The sequence below is a fragment of the Mercenaria mercenaria genome, chromosome 8 (assembly GCF_021730395.1).
Source record: "Mercenaria mercenaria strain notata chromosome 8, MADL_Memer_1, whole genome shotgun sequence".
Taxonomy (NCBI): Eukaryota; Metazoa; Mollusca; class Bivalvia; order Venerida; family Veneridae; genus Mercenaria; species Mercenaria mercenaria.
The window spans coordinates 34,561,571-34,579,665 of record NC_069368.1 but is presented as its reverse complement, the minus strand read 5'-3'; the positions used below and the strand labels follow the sequence as shown (position 1 = coordinate 34,579,665).

General features: G+C 33.1%; 1 protein-coding gene across 2 annotated transcripts in view; it reads left to right on the top strand.

Moving 5' to 3' along the window:
• The window catches only part of LOC123566604 (collagen alpha-1(X) chain-like), a 163,883-nt gene that overhangs the window by 74,222 nt on the left and 71,566 nt on the right, over positions 1 to 18,095 (top strand). Inside the window, exon 1 of one of the 2 annotated variants that reach the window (XM_053549714.1) lies at positions 7,732 to 8,755. The exons of the other annotated variant lie outside the window; for it this stretch is intronic. Coding sequence (XP_053405689.1) covers positions 8,243 to 8,755 — 513 coding nt within the window. The 5' untranslated portion in view covers positions 7,732 to 8,242. Of the gene's footprint in view, positions 1 to 7,731; positions 8,756 to 18,095 lie in introns of those variants that run through there. 2 annotated transcript variants of the gene reach the window in all.

Genomic DNA, 18,095 nt, shown 5'->3' with positions numbered 1-18,095 from the left:
AAATACACACGATAAGACTAGTATCTATATCATTCAAAGGTGTACACGGACAACAGTCCATTTAAACTATAGCTTAAAAAGCAGATGATTGTCTCTCATTTCCCTGAGGTTACTTAAATATGTTATAAATGTCAATCATTTATTCGAACAAAGAAGACCCATATGGCAAATCAGATATTTTACTTAACTTTGATGTTTAAGGTACATGAGGTCCGGCGATAAACCATCAACTTTCGTTTCTTTCCAATTATTTCAACCTGGGAAAGGCGTTTGACTTAGTACAATAACTCTGTCTTGGATAGTTACAAAATCTCCTTTTTGTAGTTAAATAATTTGTAGTTCGCACATTTGTGACACATGTAACACAATGTAGCTTCATGCGATCACAGATGTGAAAAAAATGAAACTAAACATAAAACTATTGATTCTCCAGGCGATATGTACATTTTATAACGCACTTAGAATATTACCGTGTAATTTTGAATGGCAATAATATATGACGTTGTTACTTTCGCATTTATCTTGCATATTGCAGTATAAAACATACGTGCACTTCTGATCTTAAGAGCTGTTCAATAGTATTTGACAGTTGCAGTGTATAAACAATTGCAATATAAGAACGTCTCTTCATAAAGCATCCTCAATACAAACTAAAAGAGGAAAATATAAGTGCTAAGAGATAAAATATGGTCGTAAATAGAAAATGCTCATCAGCTTCGACTTTGTTAGAATTTCTGTATTTGTCTAATAAAAAAGCGAAAACATAGTATTAAAAATGTATTAAAGACAATTTACAATTGTTACATTCAAAGTTTCATAGACCTTCATTTCTTTAGTTTATACTAATTTGTTTTAGCCCGATTGTGATGATTTGAACCACTCTCGAGTCCGCTTCCTGAAAAAAAAGTACTGGTGTCATATGAGAAGTCTTGGTCGTGACCCCAGTGAGGCACGAACCCAAGACTCCCTGGTTGAGCGGCTGATACTTTAACCACCAGACCATCGCTCCCTTTCATATCTTTGAGACATAGAGTAAAATATATTTGGTATTATTCAAGTTGTGAAACTAATTTCATGTTTGCCCTTGGTTTGCTGGATAAAGAAATAATATAAGAGTTACGTGAGCTATATCTATAGTAATAAACTTTTGTCAAATTTCTTTGGATCAGACAAGAACATGTGATGAATCAACGTAAATTTGGGAGAAAATCTAAAACGAACCGGGTTACTCAAGCCTATATAGGTTCTAATAATCTCGATCGATCTATTTTGTTCCTCTCTCAAAAACCTCAGCAACCACTATCTGAACAATAGTGATGACGTGTACATTTGTAATTGAGTGGCTTGTTTTTTTATTTCACAATGTACTGTCACAATTTTAAATTGTACTGCAACCAGTTGTATTCAGCATTCCATTAATTCAAAAATGAGTTGCATATAAAGGGAATGTTAGGCTTGACATAGCGAATGAAGGCACATCTTCATTCCAGATTTCTAAGGCAATGTTCCAATCGAGTTAAGCCTCATTTGTCTCCGCAAATAATCTGTTTAGCGAGTTATTTTAATGTTTGTAGACTTTTGTCGAAATTCCTGTAAAGTTCTTTTAACAACTGTAGACTTTTAAAGAATTCAATCCTTGATCCGGCCGGGATCTAGGTCTGAATCGGGGGACCGGAGACCCGTAAGCCACCCCTCCCCAACCACCAAGTCGGCTAAGAATTGAACTACACTCATCAAAGTTTCACCCAATATTTTGGCAAAGGAATGATATTTTCTCACTAAAGAAAAAAAAATTCTATATGTCATATCAACATAGTACGGCTCAGTGTGTCTTAAATGCACCAGAGACCACCAATTAATACCTATATTTCAAACACGAAGGCGTTACCCCCTCCTGTACCTACCCGAACTAGGCGCTGATGTATTCGTTTTAAACTGGTGCCCCACTAAACTGGTGCCCCACTTTCCGTTTAAAATACTTTGTTCTAGCTGAAGATGAACTCAATATGTACTGAGAATACCTCCTTTTATCATACCACTCCCTCTAGTGAAGATTTTATCTATTATTTTTATGTATTCTGAGAAAGTAATGCATAATTTAGATGTGTGTATTTATGATGATATCAAAACACCTAGAAAGATGTAAATCTTGCATTACTGAGAATACCTACTACTCACCTACTGCTGTATGAGGTGTCTTTGCCGTATATACGCAAAACTTGCGAACGTTTTCGTCACCACAATGTAAAAGGTAAAATGGAAGTAATCCGATACAATGAAGTTACTGTGAAATAATCTGATTCCGTGGGCATACCATTTCGTCGTTTTGACCAAATAGGCGATTTCACGGGGGTATGAATTTGTGGATTTAAAATTTTGAAGATAAAGTTATAGGAAATTTAATTTGTTCGTTGGAATTTAATTTCTTGGTTTGACTAAACCACGAAACCTAAGAAATTATTCCCCAACACAAATTAATGATTTCAAAGTATTGGACTATATCGTTATTCGTCGTGATAAAATGTTCTGTCTTTGAAATAAAAAAAAGGTCCGACGAGGTAGAAACTAATCCAAATAATAGGACGTTTCGGGACAGCGTGAGAACTTTTGACTGTCGCTGTCTCCGTCACGTCTAAACTTATTCTGCATATTTCTGTTAGGAATTCCCCAATTAAAATCCGTTGTGAACGTTTTCATTTGCCATTACACCGAATTTTAATGAAAATTATTATTATATGAATTTCAAGTCCTCTTAAGTCGTAGAGAAAAATGCTTGATATACCAATTTTCATTTAAATACGAGTAGTAGCATAACATCATTTTAAGACAATTATTACATTCTTTTGATTTAGGTATCAACATGTATTTATTTGTTTTGTTGGATTTTACGTCGCATCAACACAAGTATAGGTTATATGGCGACTTTCCAGCTTTGATTGTTGCGGACGACCCCAGGTGTCCTTCCGTGCATTATTTCACCTCGAGCGGGCACCTGAGTAGAACCACCGACCTTGCGTTAGCCAGTTGGATGGCGCTTCCTCACATAAAGAATTCAACGCCCCGAGTGAGACTCGAACCCACATTGGTGAGGGACAAGTGATTCTAAGTCTGCGACCTTAACCACTCGGCCACGGAGCTATCAATAAAAAAAAAACCCATCTAAAAAATGGATGAACCGGTAAACTAAATGAACAGTTTATATTCTTTATCTTTTCATTCAATGAAATTGTATCTGTCTGGATTTACGGGTGAAGAAATACGTCCATTATCGATTTAAATTATCTAACAGTGAGGGTCACCAAAGAGTCCAGTGTAATAAGTGTAAGGTAACTGATTTTCTGTTAATGTCTTATCGAAGTGATGTCTCTTCTCAGATGAAGAAAAAACATAAGAAATATATAAAAATGTAAGTTGAGCATTGCACACTTTGTAGTGTAGCTAAACAGATCAGTACATCTGCTTAATTTTACACTATTCCCTAAATTAAAACCAGTTAACACCAAGGCTTTAACTGTCCGTTTTTATGAGATAAAACTTTATTTCAAGCAACTCAAAACGTATTACTATTACGGCTTTTGTTCGTATTTGTGGGCACATTACTACTGCAGTGCTGTATGAACTATTGTTCTGGCTAACATAACTTAACTATTCTGATGGTCTATTAAGTTATGTCGTAACCACATTTGGTTGCCTAACCAGTATCATCTGCGTACTGACTCTCGTGTGAAACTGATGACATCATGCAATGCTAATAGCATGGTTATTTTTGAAAATCAAGATCAACATTTTTTCTTTTTTAATTTTATTGAATAATAAGTATAACCATTTTCAACAATGTTCATGAAAAACATACCTTAGAAGGTTTAAAATCTCAGAAAAGAGCCATAATGACGATTCTATGCGGCCTATTTCTTCTCATAAAATGAATAGTACCTAGATCAGGCCACAACTGCTCTGGCGGGCAAAATATTGCAGACAGCCGTACCCATTCGAAACTTATGTGTATAATTTGTGTTCAGAACTTGTTGCATGGTTCACTTTATGTCAGATCAAAAGAAAAATAGATAAGAATTATTTTAAAGTAAAAGATGAGTCCATGGCAGCTAGTAACAAAATGAGTGTTATTTTCTTCGTATTTTCGTCGCATTTCGTGGCATTTTATTTGAGGAAGTTATAGCGTGACAGACGTCTGGCAAGATTTCTGGTTAGGTTTCAATACGAGATTCGTTCCAAGACCGCATATAAACATCTATGACCTGGATTATTTTAGTATATGAATTAAGAGTAATGAAGTTATATTGCGAATTCTGGTTAAGGTAGTTCTGCACGTTAGGATCTAAATTTTTTCTACAATGTAGAATTTGATTTAACTCTGATTTTTCAAAACTTCGGAATATACTAAGAAAATTCAGCAAATAAAAAAGATAGGGTCGTGTGCTTGATTTTTTGCTAAACTGATTTGAAAAATTTCGACCTCACGCAAGTTTTCATAATGCGAGTCTATGGGAAAAACGCAATTTTCAAAACATTTTCGCGAATAGAAATATTTCTACAATGTAGATTTTAATGAAACTTCTCACAGTCATAAATAAACATATGGCCTATAATATGGTGAAATAAAATGTATAGGTCCGTGTGCTTATTTTTGAGATATTTGACTACGATTAAAGAGAACCGCCTATTTCAAGCTAATTAATTTTAAGACATTATTTTGAATTACTTAACGTGTAAGATGTTTTAATATCATATTTTAACTTTAGAAAGATAGTAACAGTGCCATTTTGATACATTTATTCACAGGTTGCCCTTAATTCATAAATTGATTTTCGTTTCCGTACGCCGAATCCAGGCATTATTCTACGTTTTCCGGATAAGTGACGTTACGCCATCACTTCCGGTTTTTCAAACGTGCAGAACTACCTTAACACGTACCTTGTAGTGCTATCAATGTGTTGAGCATTTGTATTGAGCCATCTTGTTTTTCTTGATCATGATTTAGGACCAACTGACTAGAGTGTTTGTTAAGATGTATATCAATGAATTATGAACATGTTTGGACATTGCAACTAGAACTTCGATATTTAGAAAAATATCTCATGGACGTTTTGCAACAAAATGTCAGAGGAATAATGATCCCTTGAAAACACGATATTTACATTTTTTCTTCAAAATCATTTAATTACTTTTATCATTTGCGTGTTTCCGCTACAACACATTTAATCATTCCATGTAATGAAAAAAATTGTTGATGTAACGTCATGTGTTAATATTTGTTTTACAATACGCACATCATTTCGAAGAGAGCATTCGACAATTCGTGTTGTGTTCAAAAGATCCTTATAATTGCAAATCGGCATTCCATACCGATATTTGACATACATTTTCGATGCCAATTACCGACATGTCATTGTTATTTCAAGTAGCGTATAGTGTGAAAACACATCTCTTAGTCTTCATTCGTAACTTTGTTACATAGCATCATTTCTTCCGTAATGTTATAGACTCCCGTGTGTCTTGAAACGTCTTTGTGTGGAAACTATTTAGATGGGGGATGCTAGACAGTAATTAGGCCTTCATTACAATATAAGATCGTCTCAAATTGAATCGCCTGTTTCTATGTAGCTTTTGTTCTCTAACATTTATTAAGCTGACACAGATTATGCACCGTAGTTTGTTTAATTTATTATGGAGACTCAAATTAAGCTTAAGTTTCGAAACTTCTGGAATTTGATTAGGAATAGTATGCCATTTTTATATTGTCAGACTGGTGCTATTACATAAAGCCTTTATTCTGAAGACATTTGATATCAATTTGACCTATTTTGGCCGGTTCTGGTTGTAAATTTAAATAAATATGATAAACAGAGAAAAAACTATTTTTGGAATATTTTATTTTATATTAATTGTAGTTATTGTTTTTAAATATCTTCGAGCGATAAGTTAATCAATAAAAAGTAATTAATTAAACGAGTTCATATTGGCGTTGCTATATGGCCTTACACTACCATATTTGCCGAGGCCGTTAAAAAGACAATTTGTATTCACCTTACTAATAACTTTACAAAACAGAAACTATCATTAAGTATGATATCTGTCACCGTATTGCTTTCCTAATCTGTGTCCAATATTACGGACAACTAAGTCTGATTATGATAGAGATTAACAAAAATAATGCAATTTATTATATACCTATATAAATTCTGTAAAAAATCGGCTTGTATTTCACAACTGAATATGAACAGGCAGAAAAAAATCCGTATTGTACCTTTTGAATTCCGTATTGTACCTTCCGTCTTGCATGCTGTCTGACTACTTTCATTATTATGCATGACCTGACACAGTTCTATACATAGCGCACATAAAACTTCATTTAGTTCCATCATTTTAATATCGATAAACATTGAAGATTTCGTTCAATAACCAAACAACAAACAAAAAGGTAGAGGTATATAATAAAAGGGTCATAATAACAGCAGCTAAATCTGGGATTTTGTATCCGGCTCTCGTAGACTTTGTAAGGTCTCGGAGCACACGCGGTGCTTGCGTGCCTCGTGAGGTCCGATCTCGCAAAAATCCACTCGAGCCGAATACAGCATCCCAGATCGAGCTACTTTTATAATAACACTATTATATCAAAATGTCATTTACAGACAAAAAGTAAATACAGTTCTTGACAAAGGGCATTAATCTGAGAAATTAATTTTTATCTGACTTGTTTTAAAAGAGTTATAAAATATACACAATTTTCTTTTCGTTGATTTCGGGATTATTTAAGCCAGCAAGTATATATGTTATAGCATCCCCGTCTACAATAGTTTGCACACAAAGACGTTTCAAGACACACGGGAGTCTATAACATTAAGGAAGAAATGACGCTATGTAACAAAGTAACGAATGAAGACTAAGATTGGGTTTTTCACACGATAAGCTATTTGAAATAACAATGACATGTCGGTAAATGACATCGAGTGTGTATGTATGGAATGCCGATTCACAATGTTCATTCATCTTTTGAGAACACAACAATTTCCTAATTGTTAATTTTGAGCTAGTCATGGCTTCCGTCATTTATCTTGCAATAATGTATAACTAGTGACATGTTTTGGGATTTGCCTGTATATCTCCACTGATAAAATTGCTACCCAGGAAGGACAGGTACAAATGTATTCAAATATCAAGATTATTTGCAGCAAGGAGTTAAAATTCATTAGTGTAACGACCATAGAAAGGCAGTTTGTTTTCAATTGATAAAACTGAGATTTATGGTGTTTTTATCAATAATTTCATATATTTTTCTAAATTTTATTTGTTAAAAGTCCGTTTTAATGCACGTTCACTGGCAGCGAGTACATTTCTAGACTAAAATCAGTGTGAATTTCTTTTAAACACATTGATTAAACATGTCAAAAAGCAATTGTTATGATATTATAAGTAAGCAATATAAAATGTTGACTTTTGTCACTGGACTTCTGAAAAGAATGCCACTCCATTAAGTTATGGAAAGGAGCATCCGGTTCATAGTAAACAAGTTATACCTTCATCATCCTTTCTATTATTTCTGTAAATCAATATTTTCTCAGAACTTTAGTTCGTACAAATTGATTAGATCAAAAGCCACATATTTCATTTTGATAAAAAACAAATAGATATTATTGCCTATAGAATCGCACCGTGTTCACTTAATTTCACAATTACCTTGCTCTGCTGACTGTTTTCAATACTATTTAGTTCGCGCCTCTGATACTAGCACTGTGCTTTACGCGGATATATTTCCTATGACGGTGTTGAAGCTAACTATTGGATTATCATGGAAGTAACAATGTCTGCTACGGGATGCAAGCTTTCATACTTCCTGTGAAGTGAAATGGAAAAGAGATAAGTTACACTCGCACGACGTTAAAGTTAATGAAATCACTTGATGACGGAATAAATTGTTTATAGATCGTTTGCAAACTGTCATAAAAAGACCTTTACGAGAAACTATGTAGTTATCTGTAGTAACCATAAATTCTTAGGGAATAGGATATTAATAAACAGCAACAAGGTAACATCATGTTTTTCTTAATTGGAATAAAACTTGATTATTGTTTGAAACACATTACAGTAGTCCTTAAAATTTTATAATCAATAACGAAATTATCATGTCTTTTATACTTAAATAAAGGTTTTGATATAAAAAAATATAATTATAATAACGGTCATTTTTGAATTCGTTTGTGTGCTTCCGTGCAAATTCAAAAAGATGAAGTGCGGAGTAAACACATCAAACGTGTCGTCGAGAAATGAAGTTGATAGAGCTGTAACAGATAAAAATTGTTTCAGCGATAGAATTATGCCGGTTTTTAATTGTGACTGCTACGGAGAAAAGAAAGTTGGAAAATGCAGTAGTGGTGTAAATTCAGCTGCAGTAAGAACTAGTGTAGGGGGTAGCTTCGTGTCTCAAAACATTGAGAAGGAAGCGTTAAACACTCAAATTCTTCTCTCAAAGTTTAAAACAAGTATTAACATTCTTTATGGAGTTATAGCAATACTTATATTTATCATTATTCTTGGAATTTGGACTCTGCAGAACGAAGTAAATGCAATTCGAAACGAATGCTTGAATGCAGTACCAAGGCGAACGTTGGATATTTACAACTATGGATATATTTTTAATAAAAGTGAATCTAAAAATAAATTACTTTCAATTCCCCAACGTAATAGAAGAGTAAAAAGAGAAAGTCAGGATTATATACAGAAAACTTTAGAGAAAGAGGTGAGCGCTTTTTTTGATAATTCACTTTCATTTTTTTACATACTCCTATTGCAGCCTCTGTGAACGGTCTCCTCGTAGAGAAATAATATTTTAAGGTATTTCACAAAAAAGGACAAAAGTTGTAGCGTTTATGGAGGATGTCAAAAAATAATAAGATCTCCATTATAATATAAGCTTTATAATATAAGCTTGTTTTATTTCCTCAGAGTGGTAAAGTATAAAATTGTGTTGTTGTTGTTGTCTCAGTACAATATAATACATCAGCATTTTCTTTCTCTACGTATGTCGTGCTTGATTTTTTTATAAGTCAATACCTTTAACCCTTTGTTGTGACAATTGTATTTTTTACGCGGATGCTCTCCTCCCGGTGAAATAGTTCACGCGCAAGTTTTTTTATCCTTGTAATACGCAATTTCTTATATTTATTTATCAAAATTGCCCATTTAAAGGAACGTTGAAATATCACTAAAATGAACTTAATAGACCTAAATATGTTTCGTATTCAATCGCGCTATATTTCCTGCACAGCCTATCAGTTTCGGTCCTTCGGATACATGACACGCCGGGATTGATCAACATTTCCGTTTGTTTTAACAAACACCATACATGTCAGTGACATTGTTTAACAAATACCACACATGTCAGTGACATAAAGATCATATCAATGTAATAAGGAAATGATCATTTCTGGAGAACTGTTCCAGTAATTATTGTGGCAGTGTTTGTTTTCCTACGGTAATTTGCGTGGAAGGCTGGAGACTATGCATTGCACGCAATCGTGTTAATTTAGAAAGTATGACAGCTAGACAAGTGTCCGTTTCTGTCAAATTAAAACGTCCGTGATCGGAGTTTCAAGTTTTATTGAAAAAGTCAGGGCTATTTATATCGTATATTTATGAAATTTTGCCGAGTGTAAAAATAAGTTTGATGAGCTTTTAATAGGCCGTTTATAGAGCACTTCATTCGATTTTCAGCTAGCCATTTGGACAGCAAATATATTTTGTAATGAAACCATTATAAGAACAATAATGGACTATCGTACCAGCAAATGATTTAACGGGTGTAATCTTTACGAAATTAAAAAAAAAAACACAAAAAAGGTAGTATTAGAAATTCTACAAGATCTTCAGTTCTTGTTAAATCCTTAAGAGTTGTTAAGCAATTATGATGGCATTTTTACAAGAGTTTAAAATCGCAACATACATCTTCCTTTATTTCTCAGCATGTTGCTTCCATTTGTTCAAATGTGGTCAGTTACATCTAAGCAATATGCTTTTCAGAATTAAAAGTAATGTTCTTTGAGAATGTAAAAGGAACAAAACACTCGTAACATACGAAATGCATCAGGTATTACTTTTAAAAAATATAATAATAACTCCCTTTTGATATGGAGATTTTTTTAAAAAGCGGACTATTTTTTAATTCATTGACAATCTAATTTCTAGTTCTACATATGTATTTGATAATGTATCATGTTACTTCAACAATCTGACAAGTTTTAAAACAGCGTGACTGTACCTTCTGAGATATACATGTATCTATATTGCGCAACCAAGATAGACAACAGAAGGCAATAGTAGTTTCATAAACTTAACATTTCTGATGAATTTCGATTAATTTTTTTATTGCCAACGCAACTTTTTGATAAATATACATGTAATACAAGTTTAGCGAAGTTTGTTTAATACATTTATGTTATGCTTAAATAACTGGATTTTGTTTGGACAACCATGATAGGAAATAGACATGTATCGAGTTCTCAGCGAAAACGACAAAATGATCAGTTGTTACAAATTCAAAGAAGTCAATTACCTTTAACAGTTATTGTTGACTGGCAACTTGAACTATGTATCTTTGTTGCAGGTTATTTTGAACAGAACAAAAAATACAATATACATGGTCAACGTGGTTGGAAATGCTATGATATCATATGAAAATAAAGAGGTGGTAAACACGTTATTATACTTATACTATATAACATCACTAGTAATTTAGAAATAAAATATTACAGTCACATACTTAATTAGGAATTGCTACAATTATTGAAACAAATGTGTAAATTGTAAGCAGTAAATCTGCATACGCTTTACTTAATGTTAGATAAATATTATTCAGAATATATTTTTTTTTCTCATTTTGTGAAAATTGAATATAATCTACATGTTATTGTCTGCACAATATACAACAAATTCTCATTTTATTTCCAAATTAGATTTTCGAGCTAATTTATGTCTTTAATAAAGTTTGAATGAAACACTATAGACTGATGTCATTAGTTCTTTTTTATTCGTAAATTTATATAGTATCTTACTTTTCTGATTTAAATAGTGCTGGTGGCGAATAAATTTATGTTGTTTGCTAGCTACCACTTATGTACGCGAAAAAAAAAAAAAAAAAACATATCAAGTATTTCAAGTGCGACCTATGTAAAAGTCACGATGCCGTATAGTTTACAATGACAGCAAAGCCCGCATGAGAAGTCACCTAGCCATGCATCAAAAACTTATGTATTCATACATACAAAAATTAATTAACATCTCCCAATAGTTTTGATTCTATTCTGTGAATGTTGTCTACAGGGATTTTTATTAAGGCGTTAAAATATTCTTAAAAAGAAACGGTAAAGGTTATCACAGTGATGAATTTTCTTTAATTGTTGGAAGTATGATAGCTGTCTAAAATTTGAGAATAAAAACGGAAAGTAAATACAATGTACATTTCAAAGAGAATCCCAGGGTTCAATCAAACTGTTATTTGCTTACTTTGAGTAGGAATTATGATACTTACCATTTCACACTAAGTGTTTCAGCGTTCATATACCAAATCTCGTCGGTATGAAATACATAAATAAAATATTATCATTATTCTGTAACAGTACACTTATTTCGTCCATTAATATCGTTTATACCTTAAAAACGACAAAAAAAAAAACACAAACATTGTGCATGTACAATAACAAGTTGAATATGTTAAATAAAACAATCAACAAATTTCCTGAAATTCAATCAATAAACTTAATACAAATTTTTACAATGGTTTTGTTTTGTCTCAGTTTATTTCCTGGAAGTCCAAATAGCCAATTAATCAGCTCAGTTGATTTAAGTTCTAAGACCTTTTAGTACAGATCAGTGCCGCCAGACGTTTAAATCAAGGAAGCGCTGAAAACAAATATTCTATCTGTTTTAATATCTATTTGTACAGTTTTAATAGGCATTTGCAGACCTCATTCTCAGAATGCCTTTCTTTCGTATAGACATTGTTTTATCTATTGCAATTCAACGAACTCGTTTGTTTTTTGGCCGCCAAAGTGCAATTACGTAAAGTGAAACTGTTTTGAAAGAAGATTCCTGATAATTCAAATTGGAAGTTTGTATCTCAGAACAGAACAGAACAGAACAGTACCTTTGAAAACGTTATAAAGTGATATATGATAGTCACATGTACAACCAACCTAGAAGAATTTTCAAAATATAAAATATGGAAGAACATAATCATAGACTTTGGCAGAATAATTTCTCATTGCTTGGATCGCGGGAAGATTTGTTGAATTTTTTTTTTCAAATATGATGAATGAATGTAATTCATAATTTACTGAGAAGGTCATAATCAATTAAAGTTTCTTCTCTTACAGTACCTTACAATAAATTCCAGCTATTAACATGAAAATATGTTTTGAAATTGCCGTCATATAATACATGTTAGTAATCGTGAAGTGAAAGTGGCAATTAAGGTTATTGCTATGAAATAACATGATTGTTATCGTATTTTTTTTGCAACTCTTCTCTAACTGTTGTTCAATTTCTTACAATCATTTGTTAAAGTGAATCAGCGTTTCAACTTCCTTTTTTTTTGTTTTGGGTTTAACGCCGTTTTTCAACAGTATTTCAGTCATATAATGGCGGGCAGTTAACCTGACAAGTGTTCCAGGATTCTGTACCAGTACAAACCTGTTCACCGCAAGTAACTGCCAACTTCTCCACATGAATTATCAGAGGTGGAGGACGAATGATTTCAGGCGTATCATTTTGGCATATTCACAATACAATAGAAAAACAGTTAAACCTGTGTGCAGCAAAAACCTGTGTGTAAATATAGAAGCAGAATATTACATGTGTCAGACAAGGCAGTGATTTTCGTTTCGTTTTGGTTTTAACGCCGTTTTTCAACAGTATTTCAGTCATGTAACGGCGGGCAGTTAACCTAACCAGTGTTCCTGGATTCTGTACCAGTACAAACCTGTTCTCCGCAAGTAACTGCCAACTTCCCCACATGAATTATCAGAGGTGGAGGACTAATGATTTCAGACACAATGTCGTTTATCAAATAGTCACGGAGAACATACGCCCCGCCCGAGGATCGAACTCGCCACCCCGCGATCCGTAGACCAACGCTCTTACCTACTGAGCTAAGCGGGCGGGCGACAAGGCAGTGATAAAATGTTAAACTGTCGCAGAGGAATTCTTGACTTTTGCATGTATCACGTCTAACATGTGTTACATATTAAATTATTAGGGAGAATATCGATATTTTAACACAATTAACACGCAATTTTAAGTGTTTTTCTTACTCGGGAGATTGCTTTGGATTGTGCCTTTAGATCTCAATGAATTCGATTCGATTTTTTTTGTAAATATTTGCTGAATTTATTTACTGACTGTCACTTTTCTCTTGTATATAAATTACTAAGTGAAAGGTAAAAAGACCTACCCTCAGATGTGACCGCTCAAGATTTCAGTAGAAGTTAACAAAATAATGTACACAGATGAAGGCCTCCTGCAATGTAGTTAAACTTTCTAAATAATCGTGAACGAGAAAAATGTGGTAATATTTACATATCATCAAAGAAGAATTTGTCAGATGTATGACAAGTTGCAAAATACTTACTTGGCAATGCATCTTTTTGTTTAATAAATACTGGGCGCTTATGTAATCATCTGAAAACTTTTTCAATGATAATAATTCCAAGTAATTTTTCTGAAGAAATAATTGTTTACCAGTTAAGCTGAATTTAAAGATATAAAAACATTATTTTGTTTCATAGATTGGAAAAATAAGCAAAATAATAGTTATGGTATATCATAATTATGTGGAAAATAGCAAGGTTGATTTCATTGAAGTATAAGACTATCATGAATTGATTTTCACTTGAAAAATAAAAACAATAATGTACCTTTAACTAAACAAATGATTTTCTTACTGAAAATAGTTACACTGAAATACCATGAGCGATTAAGCCGATCAAAACAATTAAACTGGGAAGTGAAATATAATATTACGTTTACTTACACAAATGCATTCCAACATTCAAAGTATTGTCCCAATTCACTGCAGACGAGAAATATCACCACATATACAAGTCTATACATAACTGTCCGCAATATCTTGTAATGTCCTGGAAGACGATTTTTTTTCTCATTTACGTAGGCAATATATAAGAAAATAATAATGCTGGCAAATTCCGAGTAATTTTAAGTTTTTGCAATTGTTAAAAAAGGAAAACGTAACAGAAATCCGAAATTATCAGACTTTTCAACTGAGAAACAGGTAGCCGGATGAAAATTAGTGTTAGAAACAACATAGATATCTACACCTAGAAAATTTATATTATTAAAGACCCTTGTCATTGTTACAATGTAATCATAAGCTTAATGTCATTGTTATATTGCATTGTGAAAGGCAAAACATTTTCGTGTTCATTTGTCTCTCCCACAATAAGCAATTTCTGCGATTTTGATCCTTAGTGATTTTGGATGTTGTATTACCATCTTGCAATAATTTGGATATATTATACTGGATACTATTAGTTACACTGCTTGTTGGTGACAGGATACGGGATATACGCTGTCTCGAAAATCCATATCAGGCGCGAGCTGTCACCAACAAGTTGTGTAACGATTTTATCTTGCCGACTACCCTTTACTTACATGCTATAATCAACACATTTTGTAAATTAACAAAGCTATTTACAGTGCAGACTGGAATCTTACAATCGTTTGTTTGGTCATCATTTTTTGTTTATAGTTGATTTACACCAGCCATAAAATGCACAATGACCTGTGTTTTGGTTAAATCACAAAACACAAAAGCTCATTTAAAAACCAGTCTGCTTACAGGAAAAGCCATTCTTGCGAATCAGCACTGTTACGTCTTGTAAATGATTTACTGGATGCTATGGAGAAGAAAGAAGTTACGGCGCTAATTGCCATCGATCTCAGTGCCGCTTTTGATACTGTAGATCATGACATTCTTGTTAATGTGTTAAACAAGCAGTATGGCGTTCGTGGAACAGCACTGAGCTGGGTTGATTCCTATCTGCGCCCCAGAAGTTGTCGTGTAAGTGTCAGTTCAACCATGTAATCTCCACGCCAATTAAATTGTAGCGTTCCACAAGGGAGCTGCTTAGGACCTTGGCTATATTTGACATATGCGGGGACACCGTTTGATGTTATTCCGCCGTCGATTTCAGTTTACGGCTTTGCGGATGACCACACTGCTAATAAACGCTTTAAACCATCATCTCCAACAGTAGAATCCCGGGCAATACGAGAACTTGAACAATGTGCTAAAACAATCAACAACTGGATAAATGAAAATAAGCTGAAAATGAACACTTCCAAAACCGAGTTCATCATGTTTGGTAGTAGGCAACAGCTCTCTAAGTGTTCAACTGACAAAGTATGTATTGTAGGTGATGAAGTGAAATCAGTGAGCTTTATTCGATATCTAGGTGCATTCCTGGATGAAAACTTGAATCTAAAAGAGCATGTAAAACGAAAGTGTAGAACAGCAATGCTCAACTACTTCAGAATAAAATGTATCCGGAAATATCTTACCAAAGAGGCTACCGAAACCCTTGTACTGTCATTGGTGATATCCCATTTAGATTACTGTAATGTCATTCTATATGGTATTGCTCAAAGCGAAGTAAACAAAATGCAACGAATTCAGAACATGTGTGCAAAACTTGTCCTAAATCGAAGAAAATTTGACAGTTCCAAGCAAGCGCTGTATGACCTTCACTGGCTACCGATCAAAGCCAGAATCACATTCAAAATGCTCACCTACATGTATAATTGTTCAGTTGGAAACTCTCCAGAATATCTTTCTGAACTTCTCGTAAAACAAACACAGACAAGGAACTTGCGTTCTTCAAATTCCGTTACTGGGTGTTTCGTTGTTCCTTTCAACAAGCGCAAAACGTTCAGCGACAGAAGTTTTGGTACTGTTGGACCTAAACTCTGGAATGAATTGCCTCTCGAAATAAGGAACTCAGACACAATAGATGTTTTCAAAAAGAAGTTGAAAACTCATTATTTTGGAAATTACTATGCACTCTTTTAGAAACTGTGACTGTATTTTTTTAAGAGATTGAAGTAACGTGAACTGGATGATTTTATTGTGTAAATACATTCGAATTCTTACTTGATAACAAACAGCTGTCTTACCGTATCTTAATGTTCTGATATTTTATTAATCTTATCTGATGTCTGATCTTTTTTTTTTTTATGCATACTAAATAGTTTATTCACAATGATATTTATGCTCATTTATGTTATATGTCATTTAATATCTTAATTTTTTGTCGTATTTTTATGTATTTGTAAAACGCCATTGAATATGTTTTCCGTAAAAATAGGCGTTTAATCAAATAGAACAGTTTCAGTTTCAGTTTATTTACACAGGTTATGAACTGGTTTAGATCAGAAACACTAAAAAAACTTCTTGTTCCATCCGTGTATCACATACAGAGTTATTCTGCTTTTACGGCTAACTTTTGTCAAACTTCATGAGCCTCATCTTAAGTAGAATGAAATCGGCAAGAAAACACTAAATTTACTCTCGGAAACGATACTATCGCTGAAGCTAATGAATAATCTGACTTGATTCTATTACGCCAGCAGTGTGGCAGCCGTTTTAATCAAAATTCATATCTGAATATGGAATATATCTTGTCTCCACGTGACGTCTGTTGACCAATAGAAATGCAAGAAACTTGTAGGAGGCAAGATAAATGTACTTATCATGCTATGCTCACAGATTTTGTAAGATTTTATGCATAATAGAGGTTTTTCTTCTTCTTCTGTATAATTTTGCAGTCCTTGCTAGATTCTCCTTCGAGAGTCTTAAAGAATAGATTATACCCTAAATTAAGTTTAACATAAAATTGTAAAAGAGAGTGGGGAAATCTACGACATTAATTTCGTATAAATTACCAAAGCTTCATATTTTGTTAAAATTTTATATACATGAGTGTTATGTCATATTTTTTACACCAATACATTGCCTTTTCTGCTTTTAGATGTAATGAAATTGGATTGTGTAAAGTAATAAAACAACCGTTAGGAATGTTGTTCAATGCCATAAAGAGGAGTTTTATTCAAAATTCTTTGGCAAACATGAAATACATCTTACTTGTCAATATCAACTGTCAAATAAATGGATCTTAGGTTGCAAGCGAAATGCAGAATACTCCACATTGTTGAATGTGTTTATTATGCACAACAATATTTCATTTGTTTGAATTAGCTTTTAATAAATTTTTCAGTAGTCTTGCAAATGATTTAACATCAAATGTGCTTTACAAACCGGCTTACACTGTGGCTATAAATTGAATACGAGGATGATTTTAAGCAATACGTAATACATATGTAACTAAATCTGTTCTCTATATTGAAAGTAGAACAAAATATTGGTGGTTAATGCATATTGTAGGGTTAACGCACGTTTTGTCGTGTGACATCTGCAGAGTCCGGGATTTGTTATTGCACGAGCCCAGTTTTAATCAATAAAATATGAATGAAGTTATAATTAAGTTTTGAACCAAAAATAATTTTTTTATGAAATAAGATTGTATCAGATATGTTACCCTTGATATATTACATGATAAATAGAATAACAAGCAAGTGGTTTTTGACATCAGTTTCTATCTGGCAGGACAGATTTGGGCGTAAGGGACTGGACAAGACTAACCCCTTTCTGACCATATCTGTTTCTGTCATGTTGTTCCTCAGTCACAAGAGCCTGACAGTAATAAACGTAAATGTTGTTGTTGTTGTTGTTGCTTGATGAATGCTATATTAAAGCCAGTAATTAAGCAGTACTCCTGTAAACTATCCTCACTGTTAAGTTGTCTTTATAAGTCATTGTGGATTTGTTAAACATTGATCTTTTGACATAAACTTTAATGAAGTCATGAAATACGTTTGATCTTAAACCGCACATAATTATTCTACTTTTTACACTGATACACAATATAAAGGTAAACCATAGAGATCTTAATATCTATTATATTCATATAAAATATTTTGCTTATATCTTTTTTATTTCATGAGAACATTGA